This window comes from Urocampus carinirostris, chromosome 14 (genome assembly GCF_059441175.1).
Source record: "Urocampus carinirostris isolate Australia breed hairy pipefish chromosome 14, RoL_Ucar_1.0, whole genome shotgun sequence".
NCBI lineage: Eukaryota > Metazoa > Chordata > Actinopteri > Syngnathiformes > Syngnathidae > Urocampus > Urocampus carinirostris.
Genome location: NC_142362.1, coordinates 9,052,192 through 9,073,447, shown reverse-complemented (window position 1 = coordinate 9,073,447; position 21,256 = coordinate 9,052,192). Strand labels below are relative to the sequence as shown.

Sequence of the window (21,256 nt, the reverse complement as noted above, 5' to 3'; positions counted from 1 at the left end):
GTCTGTGCAGCCCTTTAAAACTCCTTGTGATTAAGGGTATGAGTGTGGATGTATAGAGGGGACTGTATGAGAGTGTTATTGTGCCGACTGTGTTGTATGGTTTGGAGACCTAGAGCCTGAACGCAGATTTGAGAAGGAAATTAAATGTTTTTGAGATGAAGTGTTTGAGGACTATGTTAGGAGTGACAAGATTGGATGGATTGAGGAATGAAATTGTGAGAGACAGAACTGGAGTAGTAGTGGAACTGAGCAAGCGTGTGGATAAGAGAGTACTCGGTTGGTTTGGACACATGGAGAGGATGGATGAGGAGCGAATGTTGAAGAGGATCTACATAGCAGAAGTAAATGGAAGGAGAACAAGATGGAGGCCCCGATTAATGTGGATGGATGGTGTTATGAGTGCACTGCAGGAAAGAGGTCTAAATATAGTGGAAGCTAGAGCTCTTGATGATAGGAATGGGTGGAGAGGTGTTCTGAAAGGAAAGTGGGATGCTTGGACATGTTCTATGATACGGCAGGGGTAAACCAGTGAAAGCTGTCGGACCCTGCAGTTGAACAGAAGAGTGTGTTATGTCACCCTGACCCGAGTGACATGGCCGCTTTTTGGTGTCCCGTTTCATCTGGAGGGACGAAAGCATGAACAACTTGGGTGCCGAGGTGCCTACCTTGTTTGGGTGTTTGGGCATTTGGGTTGGCTCAGGTCAAATTTATTGTGTTTTTTTTCTACTTTTTCCTTTGCTTTTGTGTATGTGTTTGTCTTGCTTTCTGTCACCCTTCTTGAGCGATATGACCAGGGTAGGTAGGTAGGTAGGTAGCTAGGTAGGTAGCTAGGTAGGTAGATGTCTAGATAGATAGATGTCTAGATAGATAAATGTCTAGATAGATAGATAGATGTCTAGAGAGATAGATAGACAGATGTCTAGATAGATAGATAGACAGATGTCTAGATAGATAGATAGATAGACAGATGTCTAGATAGATAGATAGATAGATAGATAGACAGATGTCTAGATAGATAGACGTCTAGATAGATAGACGTCTAGATAGATAGATAGATAGATAGATAGATAGATAGATAGATGTCTAGATAGATGTCTAGATAGATGTCTAGATAGATAGATGTCTAGATAGATAGATAGATGTCTAGAGAGATACTGATAGATGTCTAGATAGATAGATGTCTAGATAGATAGATGTCTAGATAGATATATAGACAGATGTCTAGATAGATAGATAGATAGACAGATGTCTAGATAGATAGATAGATAGATAGACAGATGTCTAGATAGATAGATAGACGTCTAGATAGATTGACGTCTAGATAGATAGATAGACGTCTAGATAGATTGACGTCTAGATAGATAGATAGACGTCTAGATAGATTGACGTCTAGATAGATAGATAGATAGATAGATAGATAGATAGATAGATAGATAGATGTCTAGATAGATGTCTAGATAGATGTCTAGATAGATAGATAGATAGATATAGATAGATAGTTAGTGATTAAGGGCATCACAAATAAACATGACTTGACTTGACTGAGATTAGAAGGTCAACATTCAGCTAGGAGGGTCTCCCAACGACCCTGAGCCGAAAACTCATTCCACATCAAGCAAAAGAAGATTTTGAAAGGTTTTTCCTTTTTTTTTTATTAAAAAAACTGCATTCTTAGCATGGCAAATGAGAGGAGGGGCAACTAATTCAAAACATCTGAGGAATGTTGATGATCATGTACATACAAGTACTGTATAGCTATGCACTTGACTTTTTCTGTACTTTAAAGCGGCAAACTTCTTCCTTTGAAGTAGTCCAAACACATGTAGCAGATCATTTCAAAATTCAGAAAAAAAAAGACTGTTTTTTCGGGAGATCAGACTTTTATGTAGTGTTTATCGAATTTTGCCAACATAAATTTAGAAAGAGGCTTAGTGTGTTAGCATTTTAAATTCTGGTTTATAACATTGATTAAACTAACAGAATAAGTGGGTGGTGCTGGTGCTTCTGATTTTGAGGTTCTGTTGGTTTTATACAAAACCATGCATTGAAATGCTCCCTCATATCTTTCAGATTTAATTTCCCCCTATGTTCCGGTCCGGAGCCTTCGCTCTGAAAACACTGGTCTACTAGTGATCCCAAGAGCCAAGAAGAAATCCGCAGGTTCGTAAGCGTTCTCCATCCGGGCCCCTGAGATTCGATCTGCAACCTCAGTGGAAATGTTTAAATCTAAGCTTAAAACACACTTCTACTCTATAGCATATGAATAACCTATATTTTATGTTGATAATATGTGTATTATTTGCCCTCATCTAGGTTTTAGATGAGGGGATGGTGTCATAATAGTCTTTAATAATAGTTTGCAATAGTCTTTGATCCGCGCAGCCCTTTGAGACTCTGTGATTAAGCGCTATACAAATAAACGTGACTTGGTGTGTCTTACTTTCCTCATGTTGAGGCTTTTAAGTTTTTCCTTGCCCTCATGTAGGTTTTAGATCAGGGGATGGTGTCATAATGATCTGTAGTTTGCAATAGTCTGTGCAGCCCTTTGACACTCTTTGAGATTAAGGGCTAAACAAATGAACATGCCATGACTTGGACTGTTAAGACACATAATTAAGTAAGTGAAAAGGAATAATAACAGAGAGATTCTGGGTCCAGATGACAAAGCATGTTAATTTTTGTTTCTGCAAATCTATCCTTCCAGTTTGTTAAATCAATAAGTGCATTACGTTATACAATGATTTCTTCACCGATCGTGAGAAAATACTTCTTTTGGCTTCTACTGACAGCTGATGCAATCCAATGCACCTATAGGCAATGCCACACCAATAAGCTAACGCTAACTTTATTTAGCGTTCCTGAAGCCACTTTTCAAGTTAGAATTTGCGTCGTACGTCAAATATGAGGAACTTAAGACATTAGTCTTACCCCTGAACGCCTTCTTTAGTCATGATGAGTTCTTTTCGTGCAGAAAGCGCTAACCTGCAGAAAACACAGTCGGGCGTGCAACGCGTCAGCTGTCACAGCGTGCCCGGAAACCGGAAAAGGGACTTATTTTGAAGGGACACAACCAAGACTATCTGTATCTTAATCCGAAGTGAAACAAAAAATATCACAGTGGTTCCTAGATGATTTTTTTTCAAACGTGTTTATTTATGTAATTTAACATCTTATATTGTACATGTGTTTTCTTATATCATTCTGTACATGTTCTTAATAATATGTAAAATAAAAAGATAAATAAAATAAAAAAATCAGGAACAATTGTTATCAGCGTAACTAAAATATCCATTAATAACACTTTCAATTTGAATTTGTAAATAAAGATATTTTTGGAGGAAAAAATTCTATTTTTGTAAACCAAACCACAATATCAACCACTGATGATTGTATTTTAAATTGCAACTCTAACACTATTTAACACTTTATTGTTTTAATAAGCTTATTATATAGAATACGATCGCTATTGTCGGAAGCGCAGCAGAATCCGCGTTGACGCGAGGGGGGGAGGATTTTGCAGGGGAGTCGAAATTAGGCACCACAGTGGCAGACGCATGCGCACAGTGGCATCAAACGCTCGCTTTGTTTGCAACGGAAAAAAAACGATACCGAGATAGAGGCTACCGCGGCGAACTCGTTTGACTTGATTGATTTGCCGTTTCGTCATAGTCGGTGTATACCGGATGGTACCCATAATTGACAATTTTGCGTTTTTCCGTACAGATTTTCTTGTACGTCGTACACGTCTTAAAATGCATAATAAACGTACTTTGTACGGCAAAAACGTACAGATTGCCAGGTATGTTATTGGTTGGTGAGAGTTTTCAATTCAGTTCATCTCATTGAGAAAATAGAACTTTAAAACAACATCGCCAAACATAATTTTATAATCATGTACTGTATTCTAACTCCTCCCTGCGACCGTCTGCTGCCATCCCTTTCAATGTATATGAGCCTCTCTTAGGTCCCTTTCCTCACATGGTTAGTCTGTGCCTTGCCATAATGTAATTTAGACATTTTCTATTCACTTATTATCCACTTATGTGTTTATTCTACTCTAAACGTTTTTGATTATTTGCGTATTTGGTGTTCTGGGATGTTGATTGTGGAGAAAGGGGTGAAGGTTTTTTCTTATGTTACTTCGAATGTTTAAATACAGCACTTTGAGTTGCAAATGAATTTTTATTTTATTTTACAAAAGTCATCCATTATTTGAATAAGTGAATAATGTATATTTTAAAATAATTAATAAATTAATCAAGAAATGCATTATGATTGGACTACCCCTCCCCGTTTCTTATCTTTAGTTATTAAAAAAAATGTATCTGTCTCTCTGTGATTTTTTTTTTTTGCCTTTTTTTCGTGAATGAAAGGATTGCCCTCTTAGGCCAGTCAAGTCAAGTCATGTTTATTTGTATAGCCTTTAATCACAAAGAGTCTGAAAGGGCTGCACAGAACACAGATTATTGCAAACCACAGACTATTATGGACCTTACTGCAGCCTTTGACACTGTGGACCATAATATCGTACTAGAACAGTTGGAAAAATGGATTGGTCTCTCAGAAACCGTCCTCTCATGGTTCAGATCCTATCTCTCAGATAGGACGCACTGTGTTAAAAATGGTGAAATGACATCTGAGCCCTTTAGTGTTACCTGTGGTGTTCCGCAGGGTTCAGTACTGGGCCCCCTTCTTTTCAGCATTTACATGCATCCATTAGGTGATATTATTCGCAAGTATAATATCAGTTTCCATTGCTACGCAGATGACACTCAACTATATCTTCCGGTGGAGGAATCTGAAACACTAAACTGAAGAAATTTGTAGGCCTGCCTCACTGAGATAAAATAATGGATGTCACTCACTTTCTTGCGCCTTAACTCTGAAAAGACCGAAATGTTAGCTATTGGTCCTTCTAAATGCCGTGACTAGTTCTCAAAAACGGTTCTGAACATTGACAAATGTAATATCACCCAGAGTGACTCAGTCAAAAATGTAGTAATTTTTGACCCTGATCCTTAGGCATCAAGAAAGTAATGGGAATCCGAATCTTAAGAGTATTAGAAGCACAAAGCCCTTAAGGCAGGGGTCACTAACCCTTTTGAAGGTGAGAGCTAGTTTTTGTCACTGATGAGCTTAAAGGGGCGTTTTTTACAAAGAGCTTCAAGAAAAAAGCAGCCATAGACTAAAATACTCATCTCAAATCAAGATTATTTTTTGCTGTTTGAACTAGAAAATAAAAATTTTAAAATGGGAAGGCGAATAACAGTCGTCTAACTCATAAAACGGTAATGCTGGCGAGTATGCTTCTGTGAACCTTCCTCTTCTATCCTTTCTCAGGGTGCACCGGGGGCTTTGAGATATCAAGAGAGCTTCGCGAGCTCAGCTTTCAATGTAAGCAATGTTAGTTTGAATACAGAGGGGGCTCATCAAAGCTTCTCTCAGACTGTTGACCACATGAGATATCGATGCAGGAAGCAGTCCCCCTGCTGCTCGCTCTTCCAGCCAAACAATGTAACTATTTAGTGAAGCAGGTCGCTCATCCCAAGGCAAATATTTGTATTTATCTTCCATTCATTTCATGTTTACAATGAGTCTTTGAAATAATCCACCAGGATTGGCTACGTTCACACTGCAGAGTTTAATGCTCAGTTATGATTTTTAGGTGAAATCTGATGGTGTTGAAATTTCCAACGACTTAATCCGGTCCGGGTGCGCACAAGAGGAAAGGTGATGTCACACGCAATGGATTCATGTCTGCGGAAGTATTCATGGATGTTAAAAGCCGAGCGTTGTCACCCCAAATATGACTCAAGTCCAAAACCTCGCTTTTCCTTATTGAATGTTGTCCGTATGGTAGTGTATGCAACGTTTGCTCAGAATTCCGTTTTGCAATGTCCGAAAATGACCAAACAATGTCAAAACATGTGGAGTGAAGTAAAGTCAAGTCAAGTCATGTTTATTTGTGACGCCCTTAATCACAAAGAGTCTCAAAGGGCTGCACAGACCACAGATTATTGCAAACCACAGACTATTATTACACCATCCCCTGATCTAAAACCTACATGAGGGTAAGGAAAAACTCAAAAACCTCAACATGAGGAAAATGAAGAAACCTTGAGAAGGGACCGCACATGAAGTAATCCCCCTTCCAGGCTGCAATGGATGTTGCAATAACAAATAATACACAGATATTGTCAACATAAAATATAGGTTATTCTTATGCTATAGAACAGAAGTGTGTTTTAAGCCTAGATTTAAACAGTTCCGCTGAGGTTGCAGATTGAATCTCAGGGGGAAGAGCATTCCACAGCAACGGGGCCCGAATGGAGAACGCTCTCGAACCTGCGGATCTCTTCTTGGCTCTTGGGATCAGTAGTAGACAAATATTTTCAGAGCGAAGGCTCCAGACCGGAACATAGGTGGAAATTGAATCTGCTTTTCTTGGGCATTAAAGGGTGAAGTGTCTTGCCCAAGGACATTTCGGCATTTAACTCGGAGGAGCCGGGAATCAAATTTGTCTCAGTTTTTCCTTGTCTGTTTTGTCTTTGTTTTTCTGTCTGTGTCTGTCGTTTTTCTTCATGTCTTTCCATTTTGCTTTCCATGTCTGTCTTTCCGCCTTTGTCTGTCGTTCTTCACCTGTCTGTCTCTGAGAATACTGTGTTTAGTTCAAGCTCAAGTCTTTATCAGCATTTGCGCATCAAAGGTTGCGACACAACTCCACCACAGGGGGTCCGCCCCACCCAGGAGGTCAGAATCCAGAGCAGTACATGTCTCACCTTGCAAGGGGGCATGTCCTTACAGGAGGAACTGGACCAAAGCTAGCCCTGGCCGATAAGTACTGCACTGTTGGTATTGCCAGATAGTTGTTCAATGGTCTGAACTAGTTTCTGGCCCATGTTGTACTTCCGCATGCTGGCCCATAAAGCAGCTTGCTATACCCTGTCAAACACCTTCTTGAAATCGACAAATTGAATAGAGGTTTCTTTGGTGTTGAAACTTCTCACATAGGATGCGCAGATTAAATATCTGTTCCGTGGTGCTCCTTCCCTCCCTTAAACCAGCCTGTCGTTCGGCTAGGATGTTTTAAGCCTGTGGTTTCAGTCTCTTCAGTAGGACCTATAGCGCAACTATACTTGCATGGCTGATGAAACTGATGGTTCTGTAGTTGGAGGATAGTTAAAGGTTTGAAGGTTTCAGGCGAGAGACTGTATTTTATTTGTGTGCACCACAGATTGTAGTCTGGGTCGGGATTCACACAGGTGGCTAGAACTGTTTGCTTTGTGTTCCAACGACTTTACCCTTTCACCCATACACCTACGACCTTTAACCATGCAAAACACAGAGACAAATGTATGTGCTTACCATCTCTTGAATTATGTATGAGAGGAGAACCCAGTTTTTTTCCTTGTTTTAAGTGGATTGGAATTGTGTGCACTCAAACATGCATACACGCATTTTGCTTTATTAAGCAAGCAAAAATTCTAGATGGTGTGTGAACAACAAACCGAAAAAAACCTATTTTAATGTCACTTCCAGTGGATGCCCACTGTCAAACTAAACTCTAAACAAATTTTAGTGCCAGTACATAAAAGCACAAGTGTGCAAAATAACAATGTAAATATTTGTGCTGAGTACTGAAGGATTTCATACATTTGACTAAAAAAAGATATTATACGATTGAATACAAGTTACATTTATTGAGTTTAATGCAAGATATTCACTGACTCTTTTTCTTCAAGGTACATTAGAAGGTTAGGCTGTGTGGAATGCATCATACATATTTCTGACAACAGAATTCCTGTGAGTGCTGACGGAGAAGGCCAGACGCACAAGGACAGACATCGCTACGTCCTTCGGCGAGGAAGTGGTGAAGCCCGGGGGGGGGGGCTTCCCTTGCACGCCCATGGGAGGAGCCGGCATAGCAGCTGGCGGAAAAACGTGTGCCGAGAGAAAAAGGCTGGAGACTTGAGCGTCACTAATTCGGCTAATTCGGCCATATTCGATGGAGTTTACTTAGTTAAATTGTTCAAGAAATTACATCTGCCCCGGTCGGTGGAAAAGTCGGTCTCTTGTCCATCTTTTCCATCAAGAAACGAGTGCACATTCTTAGGTGAATGTAGGTTGTTTTTGGTTAATGGAGTCAGACAACTAATTTGAACAATTTGGTAAACAGTACATTTTAATATTGAATTCCCAACAGTAAGAACGATGAATTAGGATTCAACAAAATCGCTAATGATAAATGTTAGCTCACCAGTATTTTTGTTCTGTCTGTAAAAATGGGGCGCATCATTTGAGGTGTTCTCAAATAAGTTGAAAGTTAAATATTTTGTCTGTTAAGGATGTGTTACCAAGCCAAACAGAGTTCGAGGAGCCTTTATAATGTATTTTGCACTAGGTATTAAAGCCCGATTCAGCCCGGGGAAACCTCAATTTTCATATTTCATTAGTAAGGACTCAGGACATGGTGACGCAGGCTGCACGAGAGAAAGTCAAATATATTGCCCAGATCTTCACAACACAAAGAATAGGAAACAAAGAACAACGATGGGAGGATATATATTTTTAAAAACCAGCAAGAGAGAAACCTGACCCAAACCCCAACATAATAATTGACATTTATGATACAGCAGGGGTAAACCAGCTGTTGTTTCTCACGCTCTCTCCCTCTCTCCCTATTTTTCCTTCTTCGTCAACATGACATAAGAACAGGGACAACCTGGATTTTAGGTTGGGCTTGGGCTTAAGATATTGTCTCTATTTTAGACCGTGTCTCTCTGCTTTCCTCTTGCTTTAAGAAAAGCTGGTTACACACAGGGCTAGAGAGTGCAGGAGAGTGATAACATGCTCACCCTTGTGTGTGTTTTTTTCTTGTCCATTTTTTTTTCTTGTCCATATTTTTTTCTTGTAGATTGAAAATGGTAAAAGTAAAAAGTGGCCTGCTTCAAGCAAAGTTCAAATGCAAACCCAAACCTCGAGATGAAAAAAGAAGAGTTAATTTGAGGGAATTTAAAAAATGCACTTACTTGCACGTGCATCATAAATGAGCTAATAGAAACTGCATCAAAGACACAAACTGCCGGTGCTCTCGGTTTTCTTTTATTCCAGGATTAAAATGGTGAAAGTAAGAATAGGACTGTTTCAAATACATCCCAAATGCCAAGCCAAACCCCAAAAAGACTGACAAGGATCCACGCCACTCCATGTGCATGTCCTTTATGAGATCAAGCTTTTTCCCATATCTACCTGTATGCACCAATGCATTTATATGTTGAAGGATTTTTATATTTTATTTATTGGACTATAAGGGATTTTACAAATTACAGTAATTGAATGCAATGAAGATTTTTCACAGGAGGCTGAAGTTCGAGGACAGGTCGCGCCGTTCCAAGTGTAGAGTGTTTTGGCTGGGGAATTTTGATAGCGGGGCGCTGACGAGGGAATTAGGCCTTGTTTTGATAAACGCTTAGCATCTCTTTGAGCTGATATGAGTTTCCTTTAGACGTGGCGGCACCTTTCGGAGGGGAGGTGGCGACTAGGTGCCCCTTCGTGTCAAAAAGACGGAAGACGTGAGAGACGGCAGCAGAAATGAGAGATGGGAGGCTTGACAAAGACTAATTAAGTACTTTAAGAAAATATATCTGCACCCGTGTGAAAATGAAATGAAATGAAATGATCTGCATTTATATAGGGCTTTTCAAGTCAAGACTTCCCAAAGCGCTTTACAATGTGCTTCACATTTCCCAATAGCCATGTAAGGCGCTAACCTGCTTATTGGGGGCATTAGGGGTTCAGTGTCTTACCCAAGGACACTTCGACACGTAACACGGAGGACCCAGGATTCGAAATGCGATCTCTTGATCCCAAGACGAGCGCGCTACCTCCTGAGCCACTGCCTGTCTCCCTAGAATTAAGAAACGAGCATGCATTGTTAGGAGAATGAAGTTTGTGTTTGGTTAATGGAGTCAGATAACTAATTTGAACAATTTGGTAAACGCTATATTTGTAATATAGTTTTTTTCCCTAACAATTTTTAAAAATGTGATTCTTCAGCCAAACGCTGATGCACTTAAACGGGGAAAGAAGCAGATGAAAAGGCTTCGGATGAACACGAGGACATGTTAACCCAAGATGTCTCCCCGCACCGGCTGCAAGGCGGACAAGGTCTTATGCAAATCCTGAGTCATTTGGGAACATTTCCAACTTAAGAACCTCCTTCTGGTTTTATCCTGTTTCACTCTGAGAAGCCGCAACCATCCATTAAGCATTTACTCGATGGCGGCACTTCACACTTTTTCGCATGTAAAGAAATGGAAATGCACCTCCATCGGTCGGCTCAAAGGAAGGCCGACGATGCATTGCGCAGCAGTCGTTTGCCGGGTCGGTTCTTTTACATATCTATTGTTGTCAACCTCCTTTAGTCTCCAACTTGAACATCACTCTTTTACTACTGCGTTTTGAAAAACTTCCTAACTAGTGTGTCAAGGCCTGTAAAAGAATCAATAGTTTATAATGCAGGGGTCGCAAACGTGGTGCCCACTAAGGACAGTTTGAGGTGCCCGCGGACCTGTTCTGAAAATAGCTCACCAGTGCCGGTTCATTTTGATTTTCTCGTAAAATGATTTGTATTAGTTGACTGAGTCTCCCATCTCATCTCATTAGCTGCACCGCTTATCCTCAGTAGGGTCGCGGGGGTGCAGGAGCCCATCCCAGCAATCATCGGGCAGTGGGCAGGGGACAACCTGAACTGGTTGCCAGCCAATCCCAGGGCACACGGGGACAGACAACTCACTCGCTCATTCACACCTAGGGACAATTTGGACCGGCCAATTCACCTGAAATGCATGTTTTTGGAATGTGGGAGGAAACCGGAGTGCCCGGAGGAAACCCACGCAAGCACGGGGAGAACATACAAACTCCGCACAGGAAGTCTGGAGCTGGATTTGAACCCACGCAGGAGGTTCCCATGACTTGAACTGTGCCGCACACACGCTAACCACTGCGCCGCCGTGCTGCCCCTGACTGAGTCTATTCAACCCTATTTTTTATAATTTACCTGGTAATGAAATGAAATGTTCTGCATTTATTTAGCGCTTTTCAAGTCAAGACTTCCCAAAGCGCTTTACATTGTGCTTCACATTTCCCAATAGCGGCCGTGCAGCCATGTGAGACGCTAACCTGCTTATGGGGGGTATTAGGGGTTCAGTGTCTTACCCAAGGACACTTTGACATGTAACACGGAGGAGCCGGGATTCGAACTGCGATCTCTTGATCCCAAGACGGGCGCTCTACCTCCTGAGCCACTGCCGCCCCAAAAAAGACGAAAGAGACGGGAGCAGACACGAGAGATGGGAGGCTCGACAAAGACTAATTGGAATAATTCGACAATAATTCGGCTAAATTCGATCGAATTCACTTAGCTGAATACTTTAAGAAAATATACCTGACCCCGTGTGAAAATGCCTGTCTCTTGTCAATATTTTTCCCTAAAATTAAGAAACGAGCATGCATTGTTAGGAGAATAAAGTTTGTGTTTGGTTAATGGAGTCAGATAACACAGATAATGACATAGTAATAACACAGTTATAACATGATACGTTTTTATTCTAGAAATTCAAATGTTCGCAGGCTTTAAACAATATTCAAGTATTGATAACTATTTTTAAGCAAATAATTAGGAGAATAGAACTAAAAGAATTGTGTTTATTCGTCTTTTTTTTAATGTATTTTTACAGGAATTACAACAAGCTAAATTCCAATATTTGGGGTTTATATTTTTAAGTGAATGAGCAAAACGTCTGCAGTTTTTTTTTAGCTAGCCATCTGGCTACTCTTTTAGCTTAGTAGCTAGCAATCTTCATTTTCAGCGATTCAGCAAGCTATTTAGCTAGCTTTTTACATTTTCTAGCCAACATTTTATCCTGTTTTGCTTGTTATCATGCTAAATTTTGCCCCCATTTCTAGCTAGCTTTTTTATTTTTTGAGCTTTCTATCTGGCTATTTTTGAGGTTTTTGACTATCTTTTAGTTTTTTAAATATTTACTTTTCTAGCTAACTATGAGCCAATTTTTAAGCTAGGTTAGGAGGCCATCTGGCTAAATTGCTATTTCAGAAAATCTGGGTGCCCTTTGTGCTATTTTTTTGCAAGCTATTTAGCTAGCTTTTTACGTTTTCTAGCCAACATTTTATCCTGTTTTGCTTGTTATCATGCTAAATTTTGCCCCATTTCTAGCTAGCTTTTTTATTTTTTGAGCTTTCTATCTGGCTATATTTTGGGTTTTTGACTCTTTTAGTTTTTTAAATATTTACTTTTCTAGCTAACTAACTATGAACCTACTTTTAAGCTAGGTTAGAAGGCCATCTGGCTAAATTGTCATTTCAGAAAATCTGGGTGCCCTTTGTGCTAATTGGTCTCAAAAAGTAGCTCTCAGCTTGAAAACGGTTAGAGAGTCCTGTTATAATGCATTGTGTGAATACCCAACAAAGAATTTGACTGCTCATTTGCATTCTCATAATTTATAACCACTATGTCAAGAGAACAAAAGGGATAACAGATCTATTGACGGTGGTTAAACGGTGCAACACTTGTATACAAGTTCAGTGCGAAAAGGACAATAATGAATGGGGTCAAAGTGGAGCCTTAATTTGTTTTTCCCTTTTCTTACTGCGCCATATGGATTTTAATTATAAAGGAGGACTCTTAACATCGGAGTCAGGACTGCTTAGGATAAAAGTGCACAGATGTTCTCTCAATTACAGGGTTAGCACAGCCCACCTTCTGCTTTGCCATTTCGATTGGGTGGGGGACATTTGTGTTGGGAGACCCCCTCAGCTCCATCCACCAACATATACAAACACACACTGGAAACTCATTCCCTGGGGGGGAACGAGAGCCTCTTGAGCATGCATGTCAAACAGGCAGTCTGTGGGCCGGATCTGCAAGATTCAACCAGGCCTGCCTTAAATTTCTGGGTATGTCGAAAAAAGAAGCGAGTCTCTAGGTCATTTCTACCAAAATTGATTTCTTTTGGAAAATAATGCAAACCAAATGCTCTCTCTGGTTGCTAAAGGGTAGTAAAAGATATACTCTCAGCTTGAATAGGCTTAACCTAGCAGTTTGATCTGATGTAGTCTAACCTTATGGCCCATGCACTGCTAAAACAGTTAGTTTGTTTAATTCAAATTAGGCAAACATGACATTATTTTTATAGCCCTCACTTGAGTGTGTATAGCGTGGTGTTTTGGTTCAGGTGTAAAACTGCATCCACTCAACTGCTAAAATAAACCAAGCATTTTTTTCCCTATTCAATTAAGGCAAACATTACATTATTTTTATAGCTCTCACTTGAGTTTGTATAGCGTGGTGTTTTGGTTCAGGTGTAAAACTGCATCCACTCAACTGCTAAAATAAACCAATCATCTTTTTCCCTATTCAACTAAGGCAAACATTACATTATTTTTATAGCTCTCACTTGAGTTTGTATAGCGTGGTGTTTTGGTTCAGGTGTAAAACTGCATCCACTCAACTGCTAAAATAAACCAAGCATTTTTTTCCCTATTCAATTAAGGCAAACATTACATTATTTTTATAGCTCTCACTTGAGTTTGTATAGCGTGGTGTTTTGGTTCAGGTGTAAAACTGCATTCACTCAACTGCTAAAAGAAACCAATCATTTTTTTCCCATTTCAATTAAGGCAAACATTACATTATTTTTATAGCTCTCACTTGAGTTTGTATAGCGTGGTGTTTTGGTTCAGGTGTAAAACTGCATTCACTCAACTGCTAAAAGAAACCAATCATTTTTTTCCCATTTCAATTAAGGCAAACATTACATTATTTTTATAGCTCTCACTTGAGTTTGTATAACGTGGTGTTTTGGTTCAGGTGTAAAACTGCATCCACTCAACTGCTAAAATAAACCAATCATTTTTTTCCTTATTGTTTGAGAAACAAATCCCTTCTCATTCAAATTTAGAGATGTAGGGTAGACTATTCTAGTATGCCGAATGATAAAGCATAATACTGAAAAACTTGGATGAGCTGAACATTTTATGGGAACTGAATCAGGATCCGGCCCCATAGCCAAAACAAGTTTGACATCCCTGCTCTAGAGTAAAAACATAGGCAAGAAAATCAATATAAGAAGCATCAAATTTGTTTATTTTGGTGTAAGAACAACAAAAAAATACAGTAACACAACTAAAAAAGAAGGAACCATTGAAAGTGTTAAAAAAAAAGCAGCATGCTATATTTCCAATACAAAAACTTCCAGTGTGAACGACAACAATAAATAAAAGCTTTTGAATACACAACTTAAGTGCGGAAACGCAACACTCGTCAAACCTATTTACAAGTTTCCAGAAGCAGCTACATCCCTCACAGTAATGACATTCTATGCCCGACCCAAAAATAACCTCACATTTTTTACAAAACACGACCGTAAAGCTGGAGGAAAACGAAAACACTCAAACCTATGCATTTTTTGTAGTAACATGTTGAATTAAAGCTTTTTTTCAAGTCTCACATTTCGGTGGTGGATTCGCGTTAACTTGACAAAACGCTGGAAGACTCCGATTCCGTCGACACGGAAGAAATCTGCCCGCGCTTTTTGGTCATGAGCGTGGCTTTCTGACTGGATTTGCTGTTCAACGTCAGCGCGTTCCTGGCGGTCTTTTTGAATTTCACTCCCAGGAACGCGTACAGGATGGGATTCAAACAGCAGTGGAAGTATGCTAAAGCTTCTGTGATGGAGATCCACTTCTCCACCGCCTGCTCCAGCTCGCAGGTGGTCGGCACTACGTTGAGCATCATCAGTGTGTCCAAGAAGAGCCCCAAACAGTACGGCAACCAGCAGGAGAAGAAGCACAGGATGAGGATGACGGTGGTCTTCAGGGCTTTTTTCTTCAAGGCTTGGCCCTTGGCGCCTTGTGACAGTTTCGCGATGATGATGCAGTAGCAGATAAGGATGACGAGGCCGGGTAGCACGAATCCCACCAGGATGTGCTGGAAACGGAAGGCCACCATCCATGTCAGGCTGTTCTCCTGGGGGTAGATGCGCTGGCAGATGATCCTGGAATCGGCCATTTGCATGCTCCCGTCCGTCATGAAAAGAAAATTGGATGACCCTGTGTCCTGAGTCCGGGCGAAAACCAGATCAGGTACGGTGAGAACGGCGGCGGGCAACCACACGCCCACGTAGATGATTTTACTCGCCAGGAGCTTCCTCGTAGCTTGGCTGTTTGTTGCCCTCACTACAGCTAAGTAGCGGTCCAAACTGATGAAGGCCAGAATGAGGACGCTACTATAAAGGTTTACAGTGTAGATCATGTGCACAAAAACGCAGAGGAAACTCCCAAAATACCAGTTTTGGGCTGCGTCCACAGCCCAAAAAGGCAGCGTGAAGACAAACAGCAGATCGGCCACCGACAGATGCAGCCGGTATTTATCGGTCATCGTTTTGACTTTTTTCTGGTAGCCCATCACGATGACTACTAATCCATTGCCGATGACGCCAAGAACGATGATAATCCCAAAGACCGTCGGCAGGAAGACTTTTTTGAAGTCGTCGCTGAGGGCTCGGCCGCAGGGCTCCTGGAAGTCCAAGTCGAAGTCTCCAGACTCTTCGGAGAAGTTGTCAGAAATGTTGGGGAAGATATAGACGGCCATGGCAGCGCAGCCTGATGGATCGATAGAAGAATACAATTAGAATATGATCTTAATGGAATCTGGATTTTTCTCTTAGCTACCAACCTCACCCTTATTAAGGATCACAATTCCACTTTTATATACAGAGGAACCTCGGTTTTCGAACGCCTCTCAGTGCGAACAAATCGGAGTCCGACCCAAAATTTTGAGAAATTCTTGCTTCGCTGTTCGGTCAAAAAATCGGAGTTCGAACGCCGGTAATGCGTGAGTGCGTACGCTAGGATGCCATGCTGAGCGGCGTACGGGTGTTTTAGCCCCTTATTATGCCTCCGAAGAAAATTAGTGCAAGCAGCAAAGTTGCTATAAGTGAAAAAGGAAAAGTAGTGCGTACAACTATTGCATTTAAGAAAGAAATAATGGCAAAATATGAAGGAGGTGTGCGAGCGCCTTCTGCTGACCACCACAAAGGTAAGAAATCCTATTCACAATTATTTTCTTTATCCTTTTTTAAAAATTTTTACACGTTCATGTGAGCGTAATCTTTCGTACGGAAGATTACGATAAAGCGGACGTACGATTAGCCTGGGTTAGCTTTACGTTAAACATTCAGGGTGTGGGAACGGATTAAAACGATTTACATTATTTTTAACGGGAAAAATGATTTCGGTGATCGAACAAATCGGTTTTCGAACAGGGTTCTGGAACGGATTATGGTCGAGAACCGCGGTTCTACAGTAATAGAAATAATAAACCGTACAAACATAACCTGGCCCCAATTTACTCACAGCAAGACTATGTACAACAAAACGTACATAAAGAGGGATTAGTGCAAAACAAGTCAGTTGTTTTTTTTTTTACAAACAATTCTTTCAGCTTCTTTCTTAGTTCTTTCCCTACTTGCAGTATTTGGCGTTGGTTATTATAATAGGCAGCATATTTTTAAAAAATTAAGCAAGAAAATCTGATTAAAATACGGGGAAAACGTGTAAATTGACAGGTATGCACAGGGTTACTTTAACTGGATTACTTTCAATTACTTTTAGATGACTCCAATACCAAATATGCTAATAAAAGACAAAAGAAACTCAATATGAATCAAATGATGACTCACAACACGTGGTAAGCTTTCTCTCCTGGCTTTGATTTCTGGCAAAACTAACATCAAATGCGACAGAAACAAAATAAATCCAAACAGCTTGCCAACATCATTTTTGCCGTTCCATGTATTCCGTTACTCCCCAAGCCTGCACAAAATTGAGTCCTATTATTCATATTTAGTTTCTTTTGTCTTTTATTAGCATTTTTGGTATCGGAGTAATCCAAAAGAAACTGAAAGTAATCCAGTACCCTACCCAACCCTGATAGTACACCGTACAAACATAACGTAGCCCCTATTTACTCACAGCAAAACACAACAAAAACGAGTGGGATTAGTGCAAAACAAGTCTGGTTTTTTTTTACAAACAATTATTTCTTAGTTATTTCCCTACTTGCATTACTTAGTGTAGGTTAGTATACCAAGCACCATATTTTTTTGAAAAAAATCAAGCAAAAAATATTATTAAAATACGTGGAAAACGTGTAAATTGGCAGGTATGCACGTAACTTGATCAGAAACATGCAAGTGGAGGATAAACTTGCAAATAAAAGAGTTTTCTGCACATTGCAAGAATAAAACGACATTTTTTCAGGGATTAAAAAAACAAGAAACTCACCACCAAGTTAAGAAATCAAGTCAGTGTGGAACCTCCCGAGTGCAATTGGAGTGCGCATCAAACCAGCGTGTTCCTGAGCTTCTCTCATTAATAGAGTCACCTCCCCCCCTAGACCACCCCCATTAAGGAGGCGGGGTCCTCTGTTCCAAATGCGGGTGGACTTTATAAACATTCAACGCTCTCTGAAACTTTTCTCTCAAACCGCTTCAATGAAGTAAAAATACACGTTTGGTTTTGCGATTGCATAATCCTTTACTTCCTTAACGCACGCACGCCGGTGGTTGCAAAATTGCCTACTATTCAAGTCATGTTTATTTGTATAGCCCTTAATCCAGGGGTGTCAAACTCTTTTAAACTAGGAGGGCCACACGATAGAACAATCATTCTCTCGGGGGCCGGTTTAGTAGATTGGAGAAAAAGAAAAAAAAGAGAGAACGAAATAAGAGAAAGATAGGGAGAGAAAGTTAGAGAGGGTGGGACAAAAAAGAGAAAGAGAGACACAGGGAGAGAGCATGAAAAACAAAAGATAAAAACAGAAATAGTGAAAGAGGGGGAAAGAAAGAGAAATAATGAAATCCAAAGAGAAATAGAAAGAGAGAAAAAGAGGAGAGAAGCGTGAAGGAGGGAAAGAGAGAAAGGGGAAAGCAACAGAGAGAGAAAGAGACTAAAGGAAAAAATGAAGAGAGAGCAAAAGAAGGTAAAAAGACATAGAGAGAAAGAGACAAAAAGAAACAAAGAGAAAAAGAGACAGAGAGTGAAAGAGAGAGAGTGAGAGAAAAATGGAGGAAGAGAGAGAGAGAGAGAGAGAGAGAGAGAGAAAAACACAAGTGCAGTGTTTGTGAGAGGCACATGGCTTTGGCAACATCAAGTGGACCCATTTCAACCTACAGCTCTCTTTCTCTTGCGCTTCTCTGAGCGTTGTCTCGCGGGCCGGATCCAATCCCCTAGCGGGCCTGATCCGGCCCGCCGGCCGCCTGTTTGACACCTCTGTCTTAATCACAAAGAGTCTCAAAGGGCTGCACAGAACACAGATTATTGCAAAACGCAGACTAATTATTGCACTATTCCCTGATCTAGAACCTACATGAGGGCAAGGAAAAACTCAAAAATCTCAACATGAGGAAAATGAAGAAACCCTGAGAAGGGACCGCACATGAGGTAGTCCTTTTTCTAGGACAGGGGTGTCAAACTCATTTCAACTCGGGGGCCACACAATAGAACAAACATTCTGTCGGGGGCCGGACTAGTAGAATAAAGAGAAAGAAAAAGAGAGATAAAAAATGAGACAAAGAGGGAGGGAAAAGGAGAGAGGGTGGGACAAAGAAAGAGAGAGAGGGAGAGAGCGTGAGAAACAAAAGAGATAAAAGAGAAGTCATGAGAGAGGGGGAAAGAAAGGGAGAGGAAGAAAGGAATCCAAAGAGAAATAGAAATACAGAAGGAGAGAAAAGAGAAAAAGCGCAAAGGGTAGGAAGAGAGAAAGAGAAAAGAGAAAAAAAGGAAAAAAAGAAGTTAGAGCAAAATAAGTTAAAAAGACACAGAGAGATAAAGAGACAAAGAACAACAAAGAGACAGAGAGTGGGAGAAAAGGGGTGGAAAAGAGAGAGAGAGAGATAAATAAATACAAGTACAGTGTCTTTGTTCGAGGCATTTGGCTTTGGAAACATCAAGTTGACATATTTCAACCTGCAGCTTGTTTTTCTCTTGCGCTTCTCCGAGTGTTGTCTCGCGGGCCGGATTCAATCCCTCAGCGGGCCTGATCTGGCCCGCGGGCCGCCTGTTTGACACCTGTGTTCTAGGAGGACCAGGCTGCAATGGATTCAGTACAAGTTTATATATTTGTAAAATACTGATACACCCCTTGTACTTCTAAAACAAACAAAAAAGACAGATTAAGAAATAGATACAGGCCTTAGGACTGAAAGGTGTTAACCATTCCATTCACACCACACAAATATGCACACTCTGGGTGAGAGTTTATCCAGTTGAAATGGTTTGAGGTCCAAATTTTGTACTAAAAATCATCATTTTGCACCTACCATTACCTCTTCAGACACGTTATATATAGGCTCCAGGGTTGGGTAGGGTTACTTTAACTTGATTACTTTCAATTACTTTTGGATGACTCCAATACCAAATATGCTAATAAAAGACAAAAGGAACTAAATATGAATAAAATGACTAAATTTTGTGCAGGCTTGAGGAGTAACGGAATACATGGAACGGCAAAAATGATGTTGGCAAGCTGTTTGGATTTATTTTCATTTTGTTTCTGTCGCATTTGATGTTCGTTTTGCCGGAGATCAAAGAGATCAAAGCCAGGAGAGAAAGCTTACCACGTGTTGTGAGTCATCATTTTATTCATATTTAGTTTTTTTACCATCCGACTTACGAAGAACCTACCAAACATTTTTTTCGGGATGTCGAAAAATATCCGAACACCTTTTTCTGAGTACAGGACAGTACTGAAGTGTTTCTTTCTGCCGCTACCAGCATGTGACGCTGTGAGAGCTCACCCAGCATCCCCCCTGAAGAAGAAATCCAGCATCCTCTTCCTAGTTCGTGCGAAAATATTCTATACCGTATCTCCAGCGCGCTAAGAACTTTAACATTTTAATTGTTTAATATCTCGTGCATTCATTCAATATAGTTGGTGTAAAGTGTAAAGAAGAGGTGAGCCGTTTCATTTGAAATGAAAGTGGAATAAGAAAGCTTGATGCGGTTGAGAAAATGGTCGGAACGCTTTTTTTTGGCAGCTTTCTACCACGGAGGAGGAAGTCGCCTAACCCTTGAAGCCCATCTTCCAAAAATAAGTTAAACTTAACTGTATTTATCTTTATAGAGCATATTATTGTCGTGTCCAGCATGGTCGCCATGGCAACAGCTGTAGCCTAATTTGCGCGTTTGCTTCTTAAGGCCGGTTTTGGGTTTTGCGGGGGCTGGCTCATTGCTTTCTCTGCTTGCATTTTCTGTCTGCATCTCCCGTTCTGTTTTGCTCTGTCCTGTTTTGTTTGAGTTGGAAGAAACCTGTGTTTGCACGTTTTTAGTTAAAGCCTGTTTGTTCTGTCTTGTCCCTGAGTTTTGGACAACTTTTATTTTGCCAAATAAAAGTTTTGATAGTCCATGCAATTGAGTTCTCCCTTCCTGCCTCCTCCCTCCGTTCTGGTCCGGTCTCCCCGTGACAATTATTTTATAAAATGTTTATCTCGTTTGTAAGTAGGGCAGCATCTGTCTATAAAATCTCATGGAGAGTTTACCACTGGATAGAGCTAAATAATACACAAATTGGGCTACATAGTGTATGAAATGTGCTAAATAATGATACTGTAACTTCCTTGCGCGTAATTTTTCAGGATATAATCTAAAGTGGAACTCGCCTTCATGCAGTGGTTGAATGTTATGTCTGCTCTCAGAAGAGCTCAATGAGCCGAGAGGATGTGCAAAGTACCTTACATGCTATAATGAGGGATTTCAATCAAACGGCCTTGGGGCATACGACTGGACTCCCTCTGGCGGCTTTTCCAATCATCTCTGATTTCAGTTAAGTTAAGTGATGACAGGTCCCGGCCACAGCGAACCCGTGTCCCTCCTCAAAGATCAGGCGGGCGGGCGTCTGAAACTCAATCCGCACCAGGAGACATGCGAATGCTAAGCCGAGTCTTTGAAATACGAGGCCGGTGATAGATTTTAATACGCCGATGTGTGCCATACATTTCATTCATTGCGGGTTTTGAAGGCATCATGGTTGCTTGAGTGGATTGAAGTTGAATAAGATGCAGTTATGCGGTTACACTTCATGTTGCAGTTACCATTCAGGCCAGGGTTGGGCGAAGTTTTTAAGTAGAGGAAAAAATTGCACAGAGGAAAAAAAATGCTGATCGCTGTATTTAGAATC

The 21,256-nt window shown here is 40.6% G+C and overlaps 2 protein-coding genes across 2 annotated transcripts in view; both read right to left on the bottom strand.

Annotated features, from left to right (window-relative positions):
• dars1 (aspartyl-tRNA synthetase 1) overlaps positions 1–3,059 on the bottom strand; it is a 75,525-nt gene extending 72,466 nt beyond the window's left edge. Inside the window, exon 1 of the mRNA XM_088352699.1 lies at positions 2,929–3,059. Coding sequence (XP_088208825.1) covers positions 2,929–2,951 — 23 coding nt within the window. The 5' untranslated portion in view covers positions 2,952–3,059. The remainder of the gene's footprint in view (positions 1–2,928) is intronic.
• An 11,084-nt stretch (positions 3,060–14,143) lies between these two features.
• Positions 14,144–17,528, bottom strand: LOC148352582 (C-X-C chemokine receptor type 4-like). Its single transcript, XM_088352457.1, has 2 exons — positions 17,365–17,528; positions 14,144–15,681 (listed from the first exon to the last, which is right to left on the bottom strand). Exon 2 carries the CDS (start codon positions 15,668–15,670, stop codon positions 14,549–14,551), a length of 1,122 nt encoding a protein of 373 aa, XP_088208583.1. The 5' UTR covers positions 15,671–15,681; positions 17,365–17,528; the 3' UTR covers positions 14,144–14,548.
• Between the last annotated feature and the right edge of the window lie 3,728 nt (positions 17,529–21,256).